At 42.5% G+C, this 19,558-nt stretch overlaps 1 protein-coding gene across 1 annotated transcript in view; it reads right to left on the reverse strand.

Annotated features, from left to right (window-relative positions):
* LOC124789737 (serine/threonine-protein kinase 32A) overlaps positions 1-19,558 on the reverse strand; it is a 603,517-nt gene that overhangs the window by 431,962 nt on the left and 151,997 nt on the right. The window contains exon 2 of the mRNA XM_047257189.1: positions 2,610-2,665. Within this exon, the coding sequence (XP_047113145.1) occupies positions 2,610-2,665 (56 nt within the window). The remainder of the gene's footprint in view (positions 1-2,609; positions 2,666-19,558) is intronic.

Below are 19,558 nucleotides of genomic sequence, written 5' to 3' on the forward strand. Positions count from 1 at the left end.
TCCATTACCAAGATACGTGGCCGTAACGCCACCAGACGGAAATTCAATATCGCAGTGACCAATGATCATACTGTTGATAGTACTGACACCAAATAATAACCTATGTACTCGGTGTCCGACGCCCTTTATCAGTCGAATTAAGTTCTCATAGTGAATACATTTAAGTTAAGGAAAAAAAACTTGATTCACGACGGGCTGAAATATGGCGTAATACATAAGATCCTCAGATACATGCTGTAAGAGTTCATTTTTTTCTGCCAGCCCTTTCCCAGAAAAGCCCATTTCATAGATTTTGAAGCAAGATATTTCTGAGTTACAGATAAAAACTTGTGACATGTGTCACAGCTCTATTAGGAAATTTGCTTATAATGACTTACGTAATGGCATCTCAACTGCGCAACACAATTAAAGTCTCGCATTTTGGAAACCCAGAAATTATCTCTCATTGCATCGCCGAAGTTTTAAATATGGCTAAAAATTGCCTACACCCTTCCTCTGCAGTGGTGTAAAAGCTTGGCACCTTGTGATATCAGTCTCTGGCTTGGCGACGCTTCAAACAGGAAGGTGTCAACACATGCGAAAAAAGGCCAAAGCACAGAAGTTCATGTAAAGTGGAAGGTGAGCTGATGATGTCATACTGGCACCAAATTTCACCAAAATTCTTCCCAGCGCTACCGTGGGCTTCCCACTCGATGTGATGCAGGTCAGAACCGCGAAATCGAGCGTTGAGATCATTCGGTTTCCTCATGAATGGCAGAAGGTAATATTTTACACATATCGCCTATCAGAATGGAGACAAGAAGGCCTCAATGGCTTGCATAAAGGACATCATTGAAACCATCTCTTTCCTTGGGCGCCGCGCGGGATTAGCCGAGCGGTCTGGGGCGCTGCAGTCACGGACTGTGCGGCTGGTCCCGGCTGAGGTTCGAGTCCTCCCTCAGGCATGGGTGTGTGTGTTTGTCCTTAGGATAATTTAGGTTAAGTAGTCTGTAAGCTTAGGGACTGATGACCTTAGCAGTTAATTCCCATAATATTTCACACACATTTGAACATTTTTTTTTCTTCGGCGTTGATTTCTACAAATTTCGTGTTCGGAAACACCAGTTCGCATTATAACGAGCAAAAGGACGACGTTTTTGACAACCATTGATACTCCTGACACCCCCGGATGATTCAGCCCTTTCCCGAGGACATCACGGACCAGCAACCACGTTGAACGTGAACGGACCCATTTGGAGTGTTTTACGTCTACAGCTTTTTCAATATGGTACCGCTAACGACAAACGTAAGTATTAGACGAAATATGAATGTGAAGCGAGGCAGCGGAGGGTGATTATTCTCTATCGGGCCTCCTACCTCGTGCCCTCCTGTGACGTGATCACAGAGGAGTGCAATAAGGACACATGTGTGAGTAAAACAACAAAGGATTTCTCTAAGATCCCCAGTTTAGCAACATGCTTGGTGCCAGCCACTCGGCTTTGTAAGCACTTCAAATACGTATCTGTACAGAGACAAACACCCCTCTGATTCCTCATGCCTACTAGTAAGCGTAAGAGTGGCAGAGTAGCCCGCCTTTAGACACCTAGGATTCTTGTCACAGTTTGTCTCTGTACAGGTACAACTTTAAAGCGCTCAGGAGAAGCGGACAGATGACGACGAGCGTGTTGCCGAATTGGGAGGTCTCAGAGGGACTCTTTGCCGTTACAGTCATGCAAATGTCGATATCATACCCCTCCTTGATCACATCACAGGACGGGATGAAATAGGTGGGCTGATGGAGACTGAGCACGCTCTCCTGCATCAGATCACGTTTATTTCATCGAATGCTTTTGATAGTCTCTAGTGTTCCCACCCCGTACACCTCAGCAAAAGTTGTAGTCACACTGCACTCCAAAGGGGTGCGATCACGTTCAACTAGCTGCTGTCCCACTTTGTCATTAGGAAATCGTTGAATCGTCAGGGGGTGTCAGCAATGTCAAAGGATAACAAGAACGTCGCCTTGTTGCTCACCACAATGCGAACTGTCGTTTTCGACCGCGAGATGTGTGAGAATCGACGACCAAAGGAAAGGCGTTGTTTCATTGACTCTCTTTATAGCTCCTTCTGAGGCCTCTACGTAACGATTCTGAGCGTCGATGTGTCTGAAATCTTTTCGTCAGCCATTCATGAGCAAACCATTTGATTTTAACGCGGAACGCCGGTGTTCTGTCCCCCGTCGCACAAGCGTCGAAAGAAAGGATAAAACATGAGTAAGAAGGAGAGAGAGGACCTCCTCATCACGTGACACGTCCGTGGTGCCGTTGGGAAGAATTGTGGTGAAGTTGGGTGCCAAAGTGACGTTATTAACCCACCTAACATCTCATATGAACTTCTGAACTCTGGCCTTTTTTCCCACCTTGCTGTTACAAGCTCGGATGAGCCCGAGGCTGACGTAGCACGGCGCCACGCTTTTGCACTGCTGTAGAGGAAGATTGAAGTTACCTTTGAGCCGGACTTCACATTTCTACGACGCTACGGGAGACAATTACGGCGTTTCCAAGAAGTGGAGCTTTAATTATTTTGCACAATATACATACATTTGAGAGAAATATCTGTACGTGATGTCTTACCTTGCCAAAACTGCCCTTCCCTATCGCTCTCAGTATCTGGAAGTGGTCGAAATTAACTGAAAAAGCACAGAAAGAAGGCAACTATTAGTTGAAAATCCAGTCATAAGCCAGAAGGCAAGTAAGTAGGAAAAGGTAAGTAGTCACACGAATATGGAATCAGGTCTTTGTTAACTATACGATCATAATTTTAATTATAAAGTCACAAGCTGAATAATACTCTCTAAAATAAATGAAGTTCGAAATCCTGTCACTCTTGAGAGGCAACACTCTTAGAGCGTGTGCACAAGCTCAAATTGTTGAAGGATTCGGAAACAAATTAATCATCTACATTTCAAATGAGCAATCCCAACCTTTGCTTTAAGCGATTCAGGCAAATGATGGGAGACCTTAATCTGGACGGGGATTTGTACCTCCATTCTCCTGCATGCGAGTCTGTTTTATCACCGTGCCAAATCGTTCGATTTGATGTGCTCTCTACTGCTGTTCATGAATACACAAGGTGAAGTAAGTAACTTGTGACATAAGCTGAAACTCAACTAGGATAACGTTCCTGGCTGTAGTGGAAATGAAACAGTGGTTGGGAAGGACGAGAGTGGGAGACAAATCAGCGTCGCCTTGATGCTGGAGTATCCTCGGACCGACATGAATCAGTATGTTCCGACTGGAATGCGAACCCCATCCTCACGAAAACGAGACGAGTGCCGTAATCATTGCGGATGGCTGACACATACAAGCTAGTGTCAACGTTTTCCATTACGATGCAGACATTGCCACAATATTACCAAAGAAATGTACAAAACACTTATTTATACACCGAAGCGCCAAAGAAACTACTATAGGTATGCGTACTGAAATACAGGGATATGTAAACAGGCAGAATACGGCGCTGCGGTCGGCACCGCCTATATAAGACAACACCTGTCTGGCGCAATCGTTAGATCGATTACTGCTCCTTCAAGGGCAGGTTATCAAGATATAAATGAGTTTGAACGTGGTGTTATTTTCGGCGCACGAACAATGTCACACAGTCTCTCCGAGGTACCCATGAAGTGGGAATTTTCCCGCACCACTATTTCACGAGTGTACCGTGAATAAAACGAATTCGGTAAAGCATCGAATCACCGATATCCTTCAGGACGGAAAAAGAACCTGCAAGAACCAGACAAACGACGACTGAAGAGAACCGTTCAACGTGACACAAGTGCATCCCTTCCGCAAATTGCTGCATATTTCAATGCTGGGCATCAACAAGCGTTAGCGTCCGAACCATTCGACGAAACATCATCTATATGGGCTTTCGTAACCGAGGGTCCACTCGTGTACCCTTAATGACTGAACGACACAAAACTTTACACCTCGCCTGCGTCCGTCAACACCGACATTGGACTGTTGATGTCTGAAACATGTTGCCTCGTCTGACGAGTCTCGTTTCAAGGTGTATCGATTGGATGAACGTCTACGGGTACGGAAACAACCTCATGAATCCATGGACCCTGCATGTCATCAGGGAATTATTCAAGCTGGTAGAGGCCCTGTAATGGTGTGTGGCGTGTGCAGCTGGAGTGGTATGGGACCCCTGATACGTCTAGATACGGCTCTAACAGGTGACACGTACATAAACATCCCGTCAGATTACCTGCGTCCATTCATGTCCGTTGTGCATTCTGACGGACTTAGGCAATTTCAGTAGGACTATGCAACATCCCACACGTACGGAATTGCTACAGAGTGGCTCCAGGAACACTCTTCTGAGTTTAAATACTTTCGCTGGCCACCAAACTCCGCAGACATGAACATTATTGAGCATAACTGGGATGCCTTGTAACGTGCTGTTCAGAAGTCATCTCGACCCCCTCGTACTCTTACGGATTTATGGAGAACCCTGCAGGATTCGTGGTGTCAGTTCCCTACAGCACTATTTCAGACATTAGTAGAGTCCATGTCACGTCATGTTGCCGCACTTATGAGTGCTTGCGGAGGCCCTACTCAACATTAGGAAGGTATACGAGTTTCTTTGGCTCTTCATTGTAAGCCTTATGAAAGTGATTTTAGATATTCAGAATATCTGTTCGTTCTCTTAGTTTGATTTATTGTGTCCTGTTTTTTGAATCCAATAACTGAGCTGCAGGAGAGTATTCTTACTTTTGAACTCCAAACAAACCCTTTCAAAATGACCTAATTCTTTAAGTGTTAGGTGTCAAATAGCTGAAAGTAATCCTGTGTATTACTTTCATAACAGTAATGTCTATAAATCTTTGTTGGCATCAAAAGAGCAATCTTTTGCACTACAGTAAGTAAGCTATTCTAATTTGTAGGCCCTTCATTGTTGTAGATTGCGTCGAGACTTTCCCGTGCTCTCATGTCTTAGAAAGTGCCTCGAGGGGTAGGCAAGTAAATTACAATTTGTTAATTCAACGTGTCCAACCCTGTCTGGCTCGGCAGTTCGGGAGTAAGACCCACTGGTAACTGCGTGTCAGTGGACAGCGCTAATGCTCCTTTTTAGTTTTATCTATATTTTGCAGCTGTGAACGTGACTGTATTCAGTATACAGTAAGAATGAATAAAAACGCCTTCAGTCACAACTTTTCGGTGTTTTATTAAATTTATTAAATGCAAATTACACGATGCATTTCGAACCCGCGTAAATCGACTAATACATAATTTACATTTGCAGCTGAGTGAGGTGAAATGCATGTTTCTGTTATGAAAAGGATAGACGTTAGGCTTTTTAGAATGTGAATCAAGTGCAGAAAACGTGAGAAACAGTGGAGAAACAGGGGCAAACGTACCGAACAAACAGGGGAGAACATTTTTAACCTTTTGAGGACAGCATAAGTTCGTTTATTCATTCTGTCGTCGAACTTCACGTCACACAAGGTGCACATTTGTTTACACATTTTAAAAACGTTCTACAGATATAGTTTAACGTGATATGAACAAAGATTTAGTTTACTATGTAGTGTCAGAAATGTAGTTAGAGGACAGAGCATTAAAAAGTTAATATAAGCAACAAATAAATTTAAAATAGTTGTTTAATATTACTAAAGAAACTATGGCTAGTGGTACCTTTGTGTACATTTAAAACATATTCAGGCTTTTTGATTTTGCATTAGTATATTTTTAGTTGTAACAGATCAAAAGTCTTACCATTGGCTTTATTGTGAAAAGCGCCTAATTACTTTTCTATCCTGTTGTCAATGTACATCGATTCTACTATATGCTATGAAATAACTAATTTTTAAAAATGGTTGAGTCTGAAAGAATTTGTGTGTCCTTGGAAACGGGTTTTGCAATATCTGACTTTCTTACCCACATATGGGCAGGGCCACTGGGGAATGATACTTTATACATTCCATTGCTGCTGAATTTTTATTTATCTGTGTTTATCTAAGCGTCTTAACTTATTACTAACAGAAAATAAACCTCTACATTGTTTTGTTTGAATAGGCTAGTAATTTTTTGTGACATGTGGCCTAGGTATCAGATGCTGGCAAACATGTTCCAATCTTTCTCAGCATGGCAATATTCTGTCTTATTTTTAGATTTCAGTATGTTTAAATTATGAGGTGGTATGGCTGTGTAGCCGTTGTTTATGGCAATAGCCTGCATTTTATGATGTCAAACTTTGGCATAAAGCCATTTTCTTCTAAGGCAAGTGAGTTTGCTCCATGTGCCATGGACTTAAAAGGCAGAAGGTTTGTGTGCAGCGGGACAGAATGATGAGTTGTCAACTGTTATGTCTGTGTACGTTGAAGTTACGCTTTTATTGGAGGCAGGTATTTTTAAAATACATGAAATTTACGTTTTTGTTGTCCTGATATTCTAGTGTGAATTTGATATTTTCGTGGAATAAAATGAATAACGCAAGTAGATCCTCGATCTCCAATTTTCTACCATCGTACAGCAGCAGCTCATCATCAACATACCCCCAGTAATATACTGTTTTACTTTTAGGCCTACTGTTTTCTTCAAAGAAGATTTTTTAAGATGATTGAGAAATAAAATAAAATGGTTCAAATGGCTCTGAGCAGTATGGGACTTAACATCTGAGGTCATCAGTCCCCTAGAGCTTAAAACTACTTAAACCTAACTAACCTAAGGACATCACACACATCCATGCCCGAAGCAGGATTCGAACCTGCGACCGTAGTCGTCACGCGGTTGCAAACGAAAGCCCATAGAACCGCTCGGGCACACCGGCCGGCTGAGAAATAAATGTGGCAGGAAACTCCTTATACCGCTGCCCATGGAAAGAACCTCTTTCTGGTTGTAAATTTTCCATTAAAGGTTAAGTTATTATGTGACATGTTAGTTGCAACATGTCAGTGACCTATAATATTTTTGAAATTGACAGCTTTTTTTGTTTTAGTAAGTTTTTTAAAAATTAACTCTATTATTTCTTGTGTCAATTCATTTGTAAATAGTTTAGCTACATCAAAAGAAGCAAACGTGTACATAAAGAAAATTCTATATATTTCATTTGAGTTCCTAAACCAACAATGCACATACACAGACATAACAATTGGCAGCTCATCATGCCATACCATTGAATACAAATATGCTGCTTTTAGATCTATGCTACGTAGATCACACTCACTAGACTCAAAAGAAATCACCCTTACGGCAGAAATGGACGCAACTGAAAATATTACCAAAAACAATGGGTACACAGCCAAAACAACTGATAACTAGACACACTAATACACAAAAATAAGACAAACGATTGCTGTACTAAGAAAGAAGGGGAAATATTTGCCAGTATCCCATACCTAGGCCCTGTATTACAAAATATGCTAACCTATTCAAGGGAACCAATGTAACAATTGCATTCCCCACTAATAATAATTAAGGACACTTGCCAGTTCACACCATAAAAACAGTTAACCAAAAATTCAACAGCAGTGGAGTATATGTCCCAGTTCTCTTGCCTACTATATAGGGAAATCAGGTAGAAATTTCAAAATCGGTTTCCAAGAACTCATAAACTCTTTCAGATTCAACAACTTTGAAAAATTGATTTCTAGCATATGCTATGAAGTAAGCTAAGATATTACTAAAAGAATAGAAAACAATTTGGTAGTACTACACAATGAAGGTAACTGTAGGATGCTAAATCTGTCAGAACAATTGGAAATATACCTCCACAAAATCAAAAATCGTGAATCTGTATTAAATGAACGAACAAGTTTCGCTGGCCACAGTTATTTCAGTGATTTTAAAGACTTATTTTAAATTTGTTCTTTGCATATTCTTAACACTCTAACCATGTCTCCGACACTACGTGAAAAACTTTATCTTTGATCATATCACGTTAAAATACACCTGTGAAGTGTTTTTAAAATGTGTAAACAAAGCTTCACCTTGAGCGGCGTGATTTTCAATGACAGAATGAATTAAGCAATGTATTCTGACCTCAGAAAGTTAAAAATGTTCTCCCTTGTTTGTTCGGTAAGTTTTTCCCTTTTTTTCCACATTTTCTCACATATTTTCCGCACTTGATTTACGAAATACGAACCCTTACATACAACTTTCTCAAATCGGAAACATAACTTTCACCTCACTCAAGAGCAACTGTAAACTATATTTCAGACTTTTTGCACCTGACGATGCACCTACAGGTTCCGTAATGTATCGTGTGATTTAATAAAACACGAAAAAATTGTAACTGAAGGCGTTTATATCATTGCAATTTTGTCAAATAAAGACATGATTGGCGACCATAGCTGTTAGTTGCTACAGATTGTTGATGGTACGTAGCAGTAACAAGCCACAGTGGCTTTATGTATTTTATTCAAAACGTATCTTTACCAGTCTCGAATTATTACGATTCATCAGAGGTGTTTAATGCATTCGTCAAAACACACGTTATGTTGGTTTACTGGTGAGTGGTGAGTTATTGAGTGGCGAGTTACCGTGAAACGGCGGTCTGGACTTTTTTTAACAGTTTTTCCCCTACTAAACACATTCATATAGATAATTTCTCTATTTGTATTCTCTCTCTCTCTCTCTCTCTCTCTCTCTCTCTCTCTCTCTCTCTCTCTCTCTCTCACACACACACACACACACACACACACACACACACACACACACACACAGTAAATGACAACCGTACAAACTTATTTTACAAAGTGGTAGAGAAATGAATGCGAATTTAGTGAAAACTCATATGTTGTGTGAACAGTGCTGATAATACTCGGTTAAAATTTCTTAACATTTAGTGTCATGGAAATAGCTGACGTAGTTGACGTATACAGTAGTATCAGAGTTGTTACTTTACCTGCAGACAGGTGGAAAAATTTTGTTTATATAGGAATGTGGAAGGTACTTCTGGAAGTGTTTTCAGGAAAGTAGTATGAGCCAATTAAATTTGCTCGTTGGTCAAGGTAGCTGTTTTTGTGTATGTGTACTTCTATTTCTTCTAGAAAACATTCACAGAGTCTACTTTTTCTACTATGTGTAATACTTTCATATCGTTCTTAGCGTTTCTCACTGAATAGTTTTCTTTAGAACTGTGGGCTGAAAATGTAGGCTTGTTTAAGTTGTCAAATCTTGGCATGAAAGTGTTCTATGTATGTTAATTTCGAAACCTCTGCCTGTCTTACCAACATAAAACAGCAGGCGGCTTACCGGTAAACCAACTTAACATCTGTCTTTAAGAGAGAATGAAACCCCTCTGATGATGAACTGTATTAATTCGAAACCCGTTACGGAACTTTTGGAATAAAGTAACCTGAAAGAAAATTGTGGGTGGTTACCGCTGTACACCATCAACAGTCTGTAAGGATTTACTTCTGGATCACAACTACCTCAAAAGGTGGCTACCCAGTTCTGCCACTCATTTTTGCACCTGGCGGTATCCGAACAGTGAAGAGTTTCACAAGGACTGGGTAACTTAATCTGAAGTGTCAAATGCGCCAACAAATAAAACATTGAATGCCAGTCCAACTCTTCTAAAGAAGCTGAAGACGTTGGATACGGGTCAAATATCCTTGGTTTTAGTGCTGACATTTCCATATTACTTCTAGATTCTAATCCAGAACCTTAAGGACGCACCTGCAGGTTTTACGACGGTTGACAAACATCCACCCCCATGAATTTTTTCGGGTGAATGGCTGAGGAAAAGAGTAGCTGAGAAAAATTTATTTGTTTTATTGTTCCATATTACTCTGGGCTTTCAACCTATGACCTCAGGTCACAATTATAGAAAACAGTATCGCTCACACTCACACCCACACACACACAAACGAACGCCCGCCCGCGTGCTCTTTCATTGAGGTACTAAGATCTGGAGGGCGTAGATTCGTGCTGTTTTCCCCTCAGGCCAGCTACAGCACTTTACTTAAGTTTCATCATGATTAACATTCCACTACAACCTAATAAACAACTGAGCATCAGCAGCCACAAGAGCATACACTGAGAGGTGTTATCTCTTTCACAAACAAAGCACAACTTTTTTCTATCACGACGGGGTAAGGAAAGGTGTAAGTAGGCTGTTTAAGTTTTTTTATTGGTAACGCCACCTCTGTATGAAAATCACTGGCTGTGCTGTGTGCAGTCTGTGGCTGCTTTGCATTGTTGTAATACTCGCCATCGTAGTGTTAGGCAGCTGGCTGTGAACAGCGCGTAGCGTTGCGCAGTTGGAGGTGAGCCGCCAGCAGTGGTGGATGTGGGGAGAGAGATGGCGGAGTTTTGTAATTTGTCATGAACTGCTATATATATTATGACTATTAAGGTAAATACAGTGTTTGTTCTCCATTAAAATCTTTCATTTGCTAACTATGCCTATCAGTAGTTAGTGCCTTCCGTAGTTTGAATCTTTCATTTAGCTGGCAGTAGTGGCGCTCGCTGTATTGCAGTAGTTCGAGTAACCAAGATTTTTTTGAGGTAAGCGATTTGTGAAAAGCATAGGTTAATATTGGTCAGGGCCATTCTTTTGTAGGGATTTCTGAAAGTCAGATTGCGTTGCGCTAAAAATATTGTGTGTCAGGTTAAGCACAGTCCTGTATAATTGTTCAAAGGGGACGTTTCATATCAGGATAAGCACAGTCTTGTACAATTTTTCTAAGGGGACGTTACATATGGCGACCCTGCCAGGATACGAACCTGGAATCTTCTGAAAATGAGTATTGTGCACTGAGAAATAATTATTTTGAAAGAAATATGAATAGAAAACAGAAAGCAGGTATAGATAGGACTTTTTGGGAATAATGATGAATGAAGGGAGATCTCCAAGAAGAAAAGAAAGTTTTGTTTGCAAAATACTGCAGTAAAACAAACCCTGTCCTTTCCTTTTGTATTATTATGCTATGTGTTTGTGTACCCTTGTGTATTTGTGTACTTCTTGTCTTTATGTGTTTAGCTGATGAGAGCTATGTTGTAGAATTTTTCTAATAATATGTTATTTTCTTTGTAAAGATGTTTAGACATTATTTATTCTGTTTTGTTTTAATGCTCATGTGTGAAGTTGATGTTTCGAAAGTTATTCGGACCTTTTATGTATGTACTTATGTCATAATTCCTGTAACACTGATGATGTATATGTTATTTCGATTCTTTTGTAAAGCCCATATTACTACAAATGTTATCTGTATTGTTCTGTTCTTTAATGATGTATTTTGTACCTTTGTTATTGTATTCTTATGTTATAAAATTGTAATTGACACCAGGTCATCTAATTAGGTAACTTGTAAGTTCCATTTCACTGAACACATTTCTGTTGGTCATAGTATATGGGCAATATGTGAGAAGTAGGGACTGTTAGTGTTTACACGTGTGTTAATAATTCAGCAAGGGACTGGATAACAGCATTGCTGGTTCTAAGGACAATTCCAAAAACTTTGTGAGTGCACAAGTGGTGGTTACGGACTTGCTATATTATAGGTCATCAAATTAGGTAACTTGTAAGTTCCATTTCACTGCACACATTTCTGTTGGTCATAGTATATGGGCAATATGTGAGAAGTAGGGACTGTTAGTGTTTACACGTGTGTTAATAATTCAGCAAGGGACTGGATAACAGCATTGCTGGTTCTAAGGACAATTCCAAAAACTTTGTGAGTGCACAAGTGGTGGTTATGGACTTGCTATATTATCCGCAAGACTCTTCAATGGTGATTGTGCACCTGCACAGTCACAACAGATGGCTGCTGGCCATTTCTACAAGGACTACAGTGGGTCTACACCTTTGCTGACTCACCAGTACCATTATTTCTACAAGGACTGCAGTGGGTCTGCACCTCTGGTGGCCCACCAGTTCCGTAAGCTCTACCAGGACTACAGTGGGTGTGCTCTGTGATGACCTACCTACCAATACTCTTCAAAATTTCGACTGACTCTGCTGTGGATTTGCTCTGTTGTGGACCAATACCTGTCTGCATGTCACGAGTCAGCACTGTCTTTCCGTTGGAAGGACAACACTACTTCTTCAAGATTGCATGGAAATCCACTACTTCTGTGTGCATTTTCTTCTACTGCTCAGACTTTGAGAAAAACACTGCTATTTTACTGTGATGAACGATCAGGACTGTCTTTATGGACTGTGAGAAAATTTTAGCTTTTGACCAACATTGTATCAATAAGTGTGTGCATTTGATATCTTTGTTATTGTAATTATGAAAAAATTTTTCAAATCATTATTGGCCACTGCCCAAAACAATTTGTAAAACTTTTTGTGGGGAACATGGGGGCTATGTAAGTAGGCTGTTTAAGTTTTTTTATTGGTAACGCCACCTCTGTATGAAAATCACTGGCTGTGCTGTGTGCAGTCTGTGGCTGCTTTGCATTGTTGTAATACTCGCCATTGTAGTGTTAGGCAGCTGGCTGTGAACAGCGCGTAGCGTTGCGCAGTTGGAGGTGAGCCGCCAGCAGTGGTGGATGTGGGGAGAGAGATGGCGGAGTTTTGTAATTTGTCATGAACTGCTATATATATTATGACTATTAAGGTAAATACATTGTTTGTTCTCTATTAAAATCTTTCATTTGCTAACTATGCCTATCGGTAGTTAGTGCCTTCCGTAGTTTGAATCTTTTATTTAGCTGGCAGTAGTGGCGCTCGCTGTATTGCAGTAGTTCGAGTAACCAAGATTTTTATGAGGTAAGCGATTTGTGAAATGCATAGGTTAATGTTAGTCAGGGCCATTCTTTTGTAGGGATTTCTGAAAGTCAGATTGCGTTGCGCTAAAAATATTGTGTGTCAGGTTAAGCACAGTCCTGTATAATTGTTCAAAGGGGACGTTTCATATCAGGATAAGCACAGTCTTGTACAATTTTTCTAAGGGGACGTTACAAAGGTAAGGAGGATGGTATGACAGGGGATAGGATCCTTGAGCTATCCTCCCTAGCATCTCGACAAAGAGGAAATATCCGGTTAAAAACAATGTAAATTCGTAGAAGGTGGACTCTTCTGCATTTGACTGCAAAATCTTCAGAGCACAATTGCAAACGTGGGGACAGTTGGGCGAAGTTTGCCATCTTGAATTTTTTCAGAGGAGTGGATGAGGCCAGCGGAAGGGACGTCAAGCTAATTTTGTTTACAGAAGAAGTTCGAATAATATATCATCGTTTTTTATTATGGCACAGGATGCATTTCGGACGTTGTGGGTCCATCATCATGTACAAATTGCTGAATACATTATTTGCATCTATTCCTGAGTGATGCTATGCGAAATTATATTCCTGTTGTTAGAAGGTTAGAGATTAAATTCCGAAATTCACGAATGAAGAATCTGAAAATACACAAAAATCGTGAAAAACTGGCCAAAAGGTACAGGAAAAACAGTTTTAACGCTGATCTCTGCATTCTGTAGCTGCACATCACATCTCTTGACGCGCACTTGTTTTCACTCATCAAAACGCTCAGCAGAGACGATATGATATGACACGACCGAAGGAGTGGCTGAAGGCATCACTACCAGATCAATTTGTTTTAGAACTCTCATTTTAAAGCTGCAGTGGACGCGTTTGGAAGTGTTTTTTGCAGCGTGATGCTGTTTGTTTCATAACATCCTGCTTTGCCCCAAAATTTTAGTACGTAAATCGTCCCACTGCGTTTCTTCTTTGAGTTTCTGAAAAATCGGAGCAAGGCCATTCCTGTAGGTACACGAAATGTATTTGCAGTCGCGAATATGGACAACCATCAGTTGTATAATGGAATGACGAGAATGCAAATTTGTGCCGGGCGGGGACTCGAACCCGGAATTCTCGCTTGTCGCGCGGGGTCGCCTGACCACTAGGATATCTGAACACATTTCTCGGCTAGACTCAAACATCCATATGTCGTCAACCACGACCTGCACTCATACATTCATTATGTTTATTCCCGTACAGGGGAGTCATTTTAATTGAAAGTTGCTTGCCCGGTATCAGCGAATAAAATACGATATTGCAGTGCCTGTGTTGTTTAGAAGTACAATGCAGTGTTCCTTTGGATATGCATGCATGTCAGAAAGAACAAACACTGCAGTTTCATGTACATCATAACAGCTGAAGTCGCTGGAGTGCGAAGCAACATCGCATCGTACTTGTGAACAACACAGGCACTGCAGTATCATATTTCTACGGATGGTCTACATGGCAGAATTAACATTATCTCGTTAGTACGTATTCGCAAATTGACCATTAAATGTCTCAGTATTAATTAAGTGTGTATTTATTGCTGCGAGCACAGTTACATGTTAACAGGGTTCAAATGGTTCAAATGGCTTTGAGCACTATGGGACTTAACTTCTGAGGTCATCAGTCTGCTAGAACTTAGAACTACTTAAACCTAACTAACCTAAGGACATCACACACATCCATGCCCGAGGCAGGATTCGAACCTGCGACCGTAGCGGTCGCGCGGCTTCAGACTGTAGCGCCTAGAACCGCTCGGCCGTTAACAGGGAAGAAACATCTTAAGACAGGTATCGCACACGAGCGAGGTCCGTGCCCGCATATGGGCGGAGCAAACGATAAACAATGTCTGGCGGCGGCAGCCACTGATCCAGTAAGCGAGTACGGTCGTTTTACTTTATCTTCAGAAAGTCCTGTGAGTGAGGTGGAACAAAATTTCTGTTACAGCGTCTCGAGTCGGAGTGCCGGCGGTGTTTGAGCGCGTGTAACTGGCGCGCTCCCGGCGCCTGCCTTATCCCCTTGAGGTCATCTTGCGAGTAGGGAGCCGGCCCAAGTCCCCAATTAGCCCCGCGGGCCGCTTAATGAGAGAGCTGAGCCGGCTGCCGGCGCCGCTGATTGGCCCCCACGATCTAATGCGCCGCGCCGCGCCCTGCCAACGGTCTACTCGCTGCCAACTTCGGCCGCTCCGGAAGTCGGCAGGATGATCCGGCCCACAGCAGGTGGCCTGCAGTAACGCTGACGCGCCTAGCTGTTTCTCTGCTCTGACTGTCTCCCAAACTGCTGAACCCCATATCCGACGCTAATTGTTGGGTCGCTCTGAGACAACTTATCGTCACTGGTCGGTTTACTCACTGCTATGTGCTGTGACCTCACTTCTTTACCCGTTTCTTAAGTAACTGAATTTTCGATTGTGACGCGTCCAACCATGAAGATGCTCAGCTCTTCTTAACCCTTTGCCTGCCAGTGACTTATACCTGAAACCAATATATACAGGCTGTTAAATTTATCTGAAGACATTGAAATATCTCGAAAACAACACATTGGACGCAAAATATTTGTATTTTTGTTCCTCTCGTAGGGGGACATCCACTGATACCAAATTCAACCCCCCACCCCACCGCGTGTGTGCGGGCGGGAGGAAACTTTGAAATCTTAAATAGGAACCCTCATTTATCATTGCACATTCATAATCTACAGAAAGAAATACATCAGTTTTGTCTGAAATATTTTTCTTCGTTACGCAACGAATGGCGCTGTAATCAGAAAAATTAGATGGAATAGAAAATAGTATGTTTCGAAATGCTATCCAATGATACTTGAAGTAGCCCCCACCTCCACGGTGCAAGGGTAGGACAGGCAGTTATTTCATTACGTTTAATGGTACTGCACAGCTTGTTATGATAAGTCGTAGTTCGGTCCATGGCCACAGTGGGGCGGAGAGCAGTCAGCTTTCGTTTTGTCGGAGGAATAAAACGTTCAGAACGGGGTTTCCCATCGAAATTTACGAAATAATTGCCTGTCTTACCCTGACAACGTGAAAGTGGAGCGTTAATCCAAGGGTCGTTGCATACCATTTTGATACGTATGATTTTCTATCCGTTTTGATTTTTCCGATTACTGCGGCATCCTGTCACGAAACTAAAAAAATATTTAACAAAAACTTAAGAATTTTTTCTGCAGAATCCGACTCTGCAATGAAAAATAGAGGATCTTATTTAGGATTTCAAATTTGAGCTCTCTGACCTCACACATGGTGTGTGGTGGGCATTCGAGTTTGATAACATTGGATATCCCTCTCCAAGACGAACAAACATTAGCTATAAATATATGAATATGGTACCTCTTCTTTCGGATGTGGAGAGAGAGAGAGAGAGAGAGAGAGAGAGAGAGAGAGAGAGAGAAAGAGAGAGAGGAGAGAGAGATCAGGCGGCTCTCGCATGCCGTCCTCTGTAGCTTTATGTTTCCCGCATACGTTAGTGCAAAAAGGGTTACCTCGTCAGTGCTGTCCTTAGGGGAAGTGCACGTACAAGCGAAATTCCACCAAGCTGTGCCGCCATCCGTGCGTTTTCCTCCTGGTGCCACTCTCATAAGGTCACGTGGCTGTATGTCTGTAGTTCGGGGCATGTCCTACAGACAAACAGGCAACAAATGCAATGTACCCCAGCGAAGAATAGCCCGATATGACACTCATCTATGGGATCTCGACGCACCGCAATGGAGCTAAGGTCAGGAGACTGTAGTCACAGTGTTTTACAGCGTGACGTCTTCCTTCTGCTCATGTTTTTAGACGTACAGAGATGCGTTTAATAACCGAGGGAGATTTCAACTCGAGGAAGACCAATCCGCGACGCAGCCGATGTTGCCCGGAACGTTATTGGAGCACATTCCACGCATGATAAAAGTAGCTCAAATGACAATAACGGTTACGTACAGTGTAAAACAGAAGAAAGTGTTATCGTGCTATTGCATTTTGGTTGCAGTATTATTTGTACCTATAATGTCCACCTGATTAAGTGGGTGTTAACGTGCTTGCCCCCCTTGCAGCGCGCCCGGGTTCGATTCCTGGCCGGGTTGGAGATTTTCTCCGCTCGTGGACTGGGTGTTGTGTGTCCTCATCATCATTTCATCCTCAACACCGGCACGCAAGTCGCCCAATGTGGCGTCGACTGCAATAAGTCTTGCACTTGGCGGCCGAACTTCCCCAAATGGGGCCTTCCAGCCAACAATGCCATACGCTCATTTCATTTCATGTGCCTACAATAACAATAACATTATTACTGTCAGTATCATTAATATTACGAAAGTCATTAGATGTCGACCAGTAATAAGTGCCCTGGTGTCTAAAATTAAAGCAAAAAACGGAAATTTGGAAAGGTTGCGATTGTTTACCAGCAAAACAGTGTAAGCAGGCGATAGTAAAGTAGAAACAACGTAAACAATACAGAACGTAAACAACTGCAATAAGCATAAAGGTAGACAAAAATGTTCTTCGTTTTTTCTTTCTTAATTGATCTGCAAACACATTCCTACAACTGCGACAACTGATTAAGCTGCTCAGTATGGGATGTGACCACCTCTGGCAGCGATACAGGCCTGACAACGACGGGACATGCTGTGAATGGTGTCATCAGTCTCGTGTTGAGGCAATAACGCCCATTCTTCCTGCAGAGTTGCTCGCAGTCTTGAAGAGGGATTGTTGGATGCTGATGTGATGCAAGCCCTCTTCCTAGCACACCACAGACTTGATCTATGGGATTCAAATCGCGAGAGCGAACAGGCCATGCCATGCGTGCAATAGCTTCAGTTTCCAAGAAAATATCAACCACTGGTGTTCCATGAGGTCGAGCATTATCGTCCATCAGTACGAAGTCTGGGCCCACAGCACCTCGCGACAACCGCAAAGAGGTCCCAACATCTCTCTGATACCTGACAGCAGCTAAGCATTGCCGATTCCCCCATACAATTTCATTAAGAGGGGTTAGAGTGGTTAATATAATGCCTGTCCACACCGTCATGGATCCATCTTGATAACGGTCTCTTCCTACAATATCTGGGTTCCAAAATCATGTCCCACGTTTCCTCCAAATGCGAATTCATCGAGAATCAACCTCCAGACTAAATCGGTACTCACCTGTGAAAACAACATTGGCCCACGTCCGCAGCTCGTAGTCTAGTGGCTACCGTTGCTGCCTCTGGATCATGGGGTCCTCGGATCGATTCCAATCCGGGTTGGAGTTTTCTCTGCCCAGGGACTGGGTGTCTGTGTTGTCTTCATCATTTCATCATCATTCATGAAAGTGGCTAGATTACATTGTGTAAAGACGACTGTGTAAAGATGACCGCGCAGCTGAGGTCCCCACAAACCAAACATCATCAACATTGGTCCACAGTTAGACCGTTCTGGTGGCATGTTGGTGACTTCACTCTAGACTTTACCTTCTGTGAAGCGTCAGAGGTAAACATACAGCAGGTCTCTGACAGTAAAGATCACTCTGCCAAAGTCTTCTGCACACGTTTATCTGGTGCACCCCAATAGCTGAGTGGTCAGTTTGACGGATTGCCGTCCTACGGGCCCAGGTTCGATTCCCGGCTGGGTCGGGAATTTTCTCCACTCACGGACTGGGTGTTGTGCTGTCATCCCCATACCACGCGCAGGTCGTCCAATGTGGCGTCGAATGTAATAAGACCTGCACCAAGGCGGCCGGACCTGCCCCGCAAGGGGCCTCCCGGCCAATGACGCCAAACGCTCATTTCCATTTTTACCGTTTATCTCGATACAACACGTCCAGTGGATGCTGCAAGCTCACATGCCGGTTGCCGTACAGCACTAAGGAGGTACTGTCGCGCCCTTACAGCCAAATAACGGTCTTCTTTTCTGAAGTCACACGTGGTCGGCCCTGCCTTGGTCTTCGGGATACAGTTTCGGTCTCTATAAACTGTCGCCACTTCCGAGAAACAACAGAACGATTCACATTAAGCCATCGGGACACATCAGTTTGCGACTGTCCTGTTTCCTTTCTTTCTATGGCCCTCCACCCAGATAGTTTGGTATATATCTTCTCTGTGTCATACTGCACCATCTGTGACTGTGTACACAGTGATTGAGGATGTGGGGCTGCACGGAAAACGCTACCTCGTTTCATAGGTGCCATGACTTAATCGTTGGCATGGTTTCCGTTGAGCAGAATGGCGTCTTCTGTGCGGAACACTATCGTACGGGCAAATTATATCGTGAATTAGACACAGGACGGGGAAATAGCGGTTTGTTGCTTTAATTTTGGACACCAATGTATTTCTTATCGTAATCAGGACAAAGAAGAGCTGAAGAGCACCTGATGATATCGAGATCCTCGGTACAAAGGATCGTGGAGAAATGAAAGTGGCATCCCTTTAAGCTGCATCCACACCAACAGCTATATGGAGACGATTTCCGAAATCGGGCATCGTTCTGCAGACGTCTCGATCATAAAGTAGCCGTAAATCCAGATTTCATCTGGCAGATTTTATGGGGAAACGAATGCTGTTTCGCCAATGACGCCACTGCCAATAGACACAATCTACATCACTGGGCTCCTGCAAATAATGACTGGTTACATGAAAAGCAAGCACACTGTGGTGTTGACGTATGACGCGGCATTATAGAAGACCACATCACTGGACGAGTTTATTTGGCTCCCAGACTAACTGGTCGGCTGTATTTGCAATTCCTGCAGAGTGAGTTGAATCATGAGCATCTGCTGGAAGACATCCCACTTCAGTTAGCTGTGACGTACTGGTTTCTGCGCGGTGGTGCAACACCTCATTTTTGCAGAGGGGTTAGGGAATATCTCAAGAATGGG

This window comes from Schistocerca piceifrons, chromosome 3, assembly GCF_021461385.2.
Source record: "Schistocerca piceifrons isolate TAMUIC-IGC-003096 chromosome 3, iqSchPice1.1, whole genome shotgun sequence".
Lineage (NCBI taxonomy): Eukaryota > Metazoa > Arthropoda > Insecta > Orthoptera > Acrididae > Schistocerca > Schistocerca piceifrons.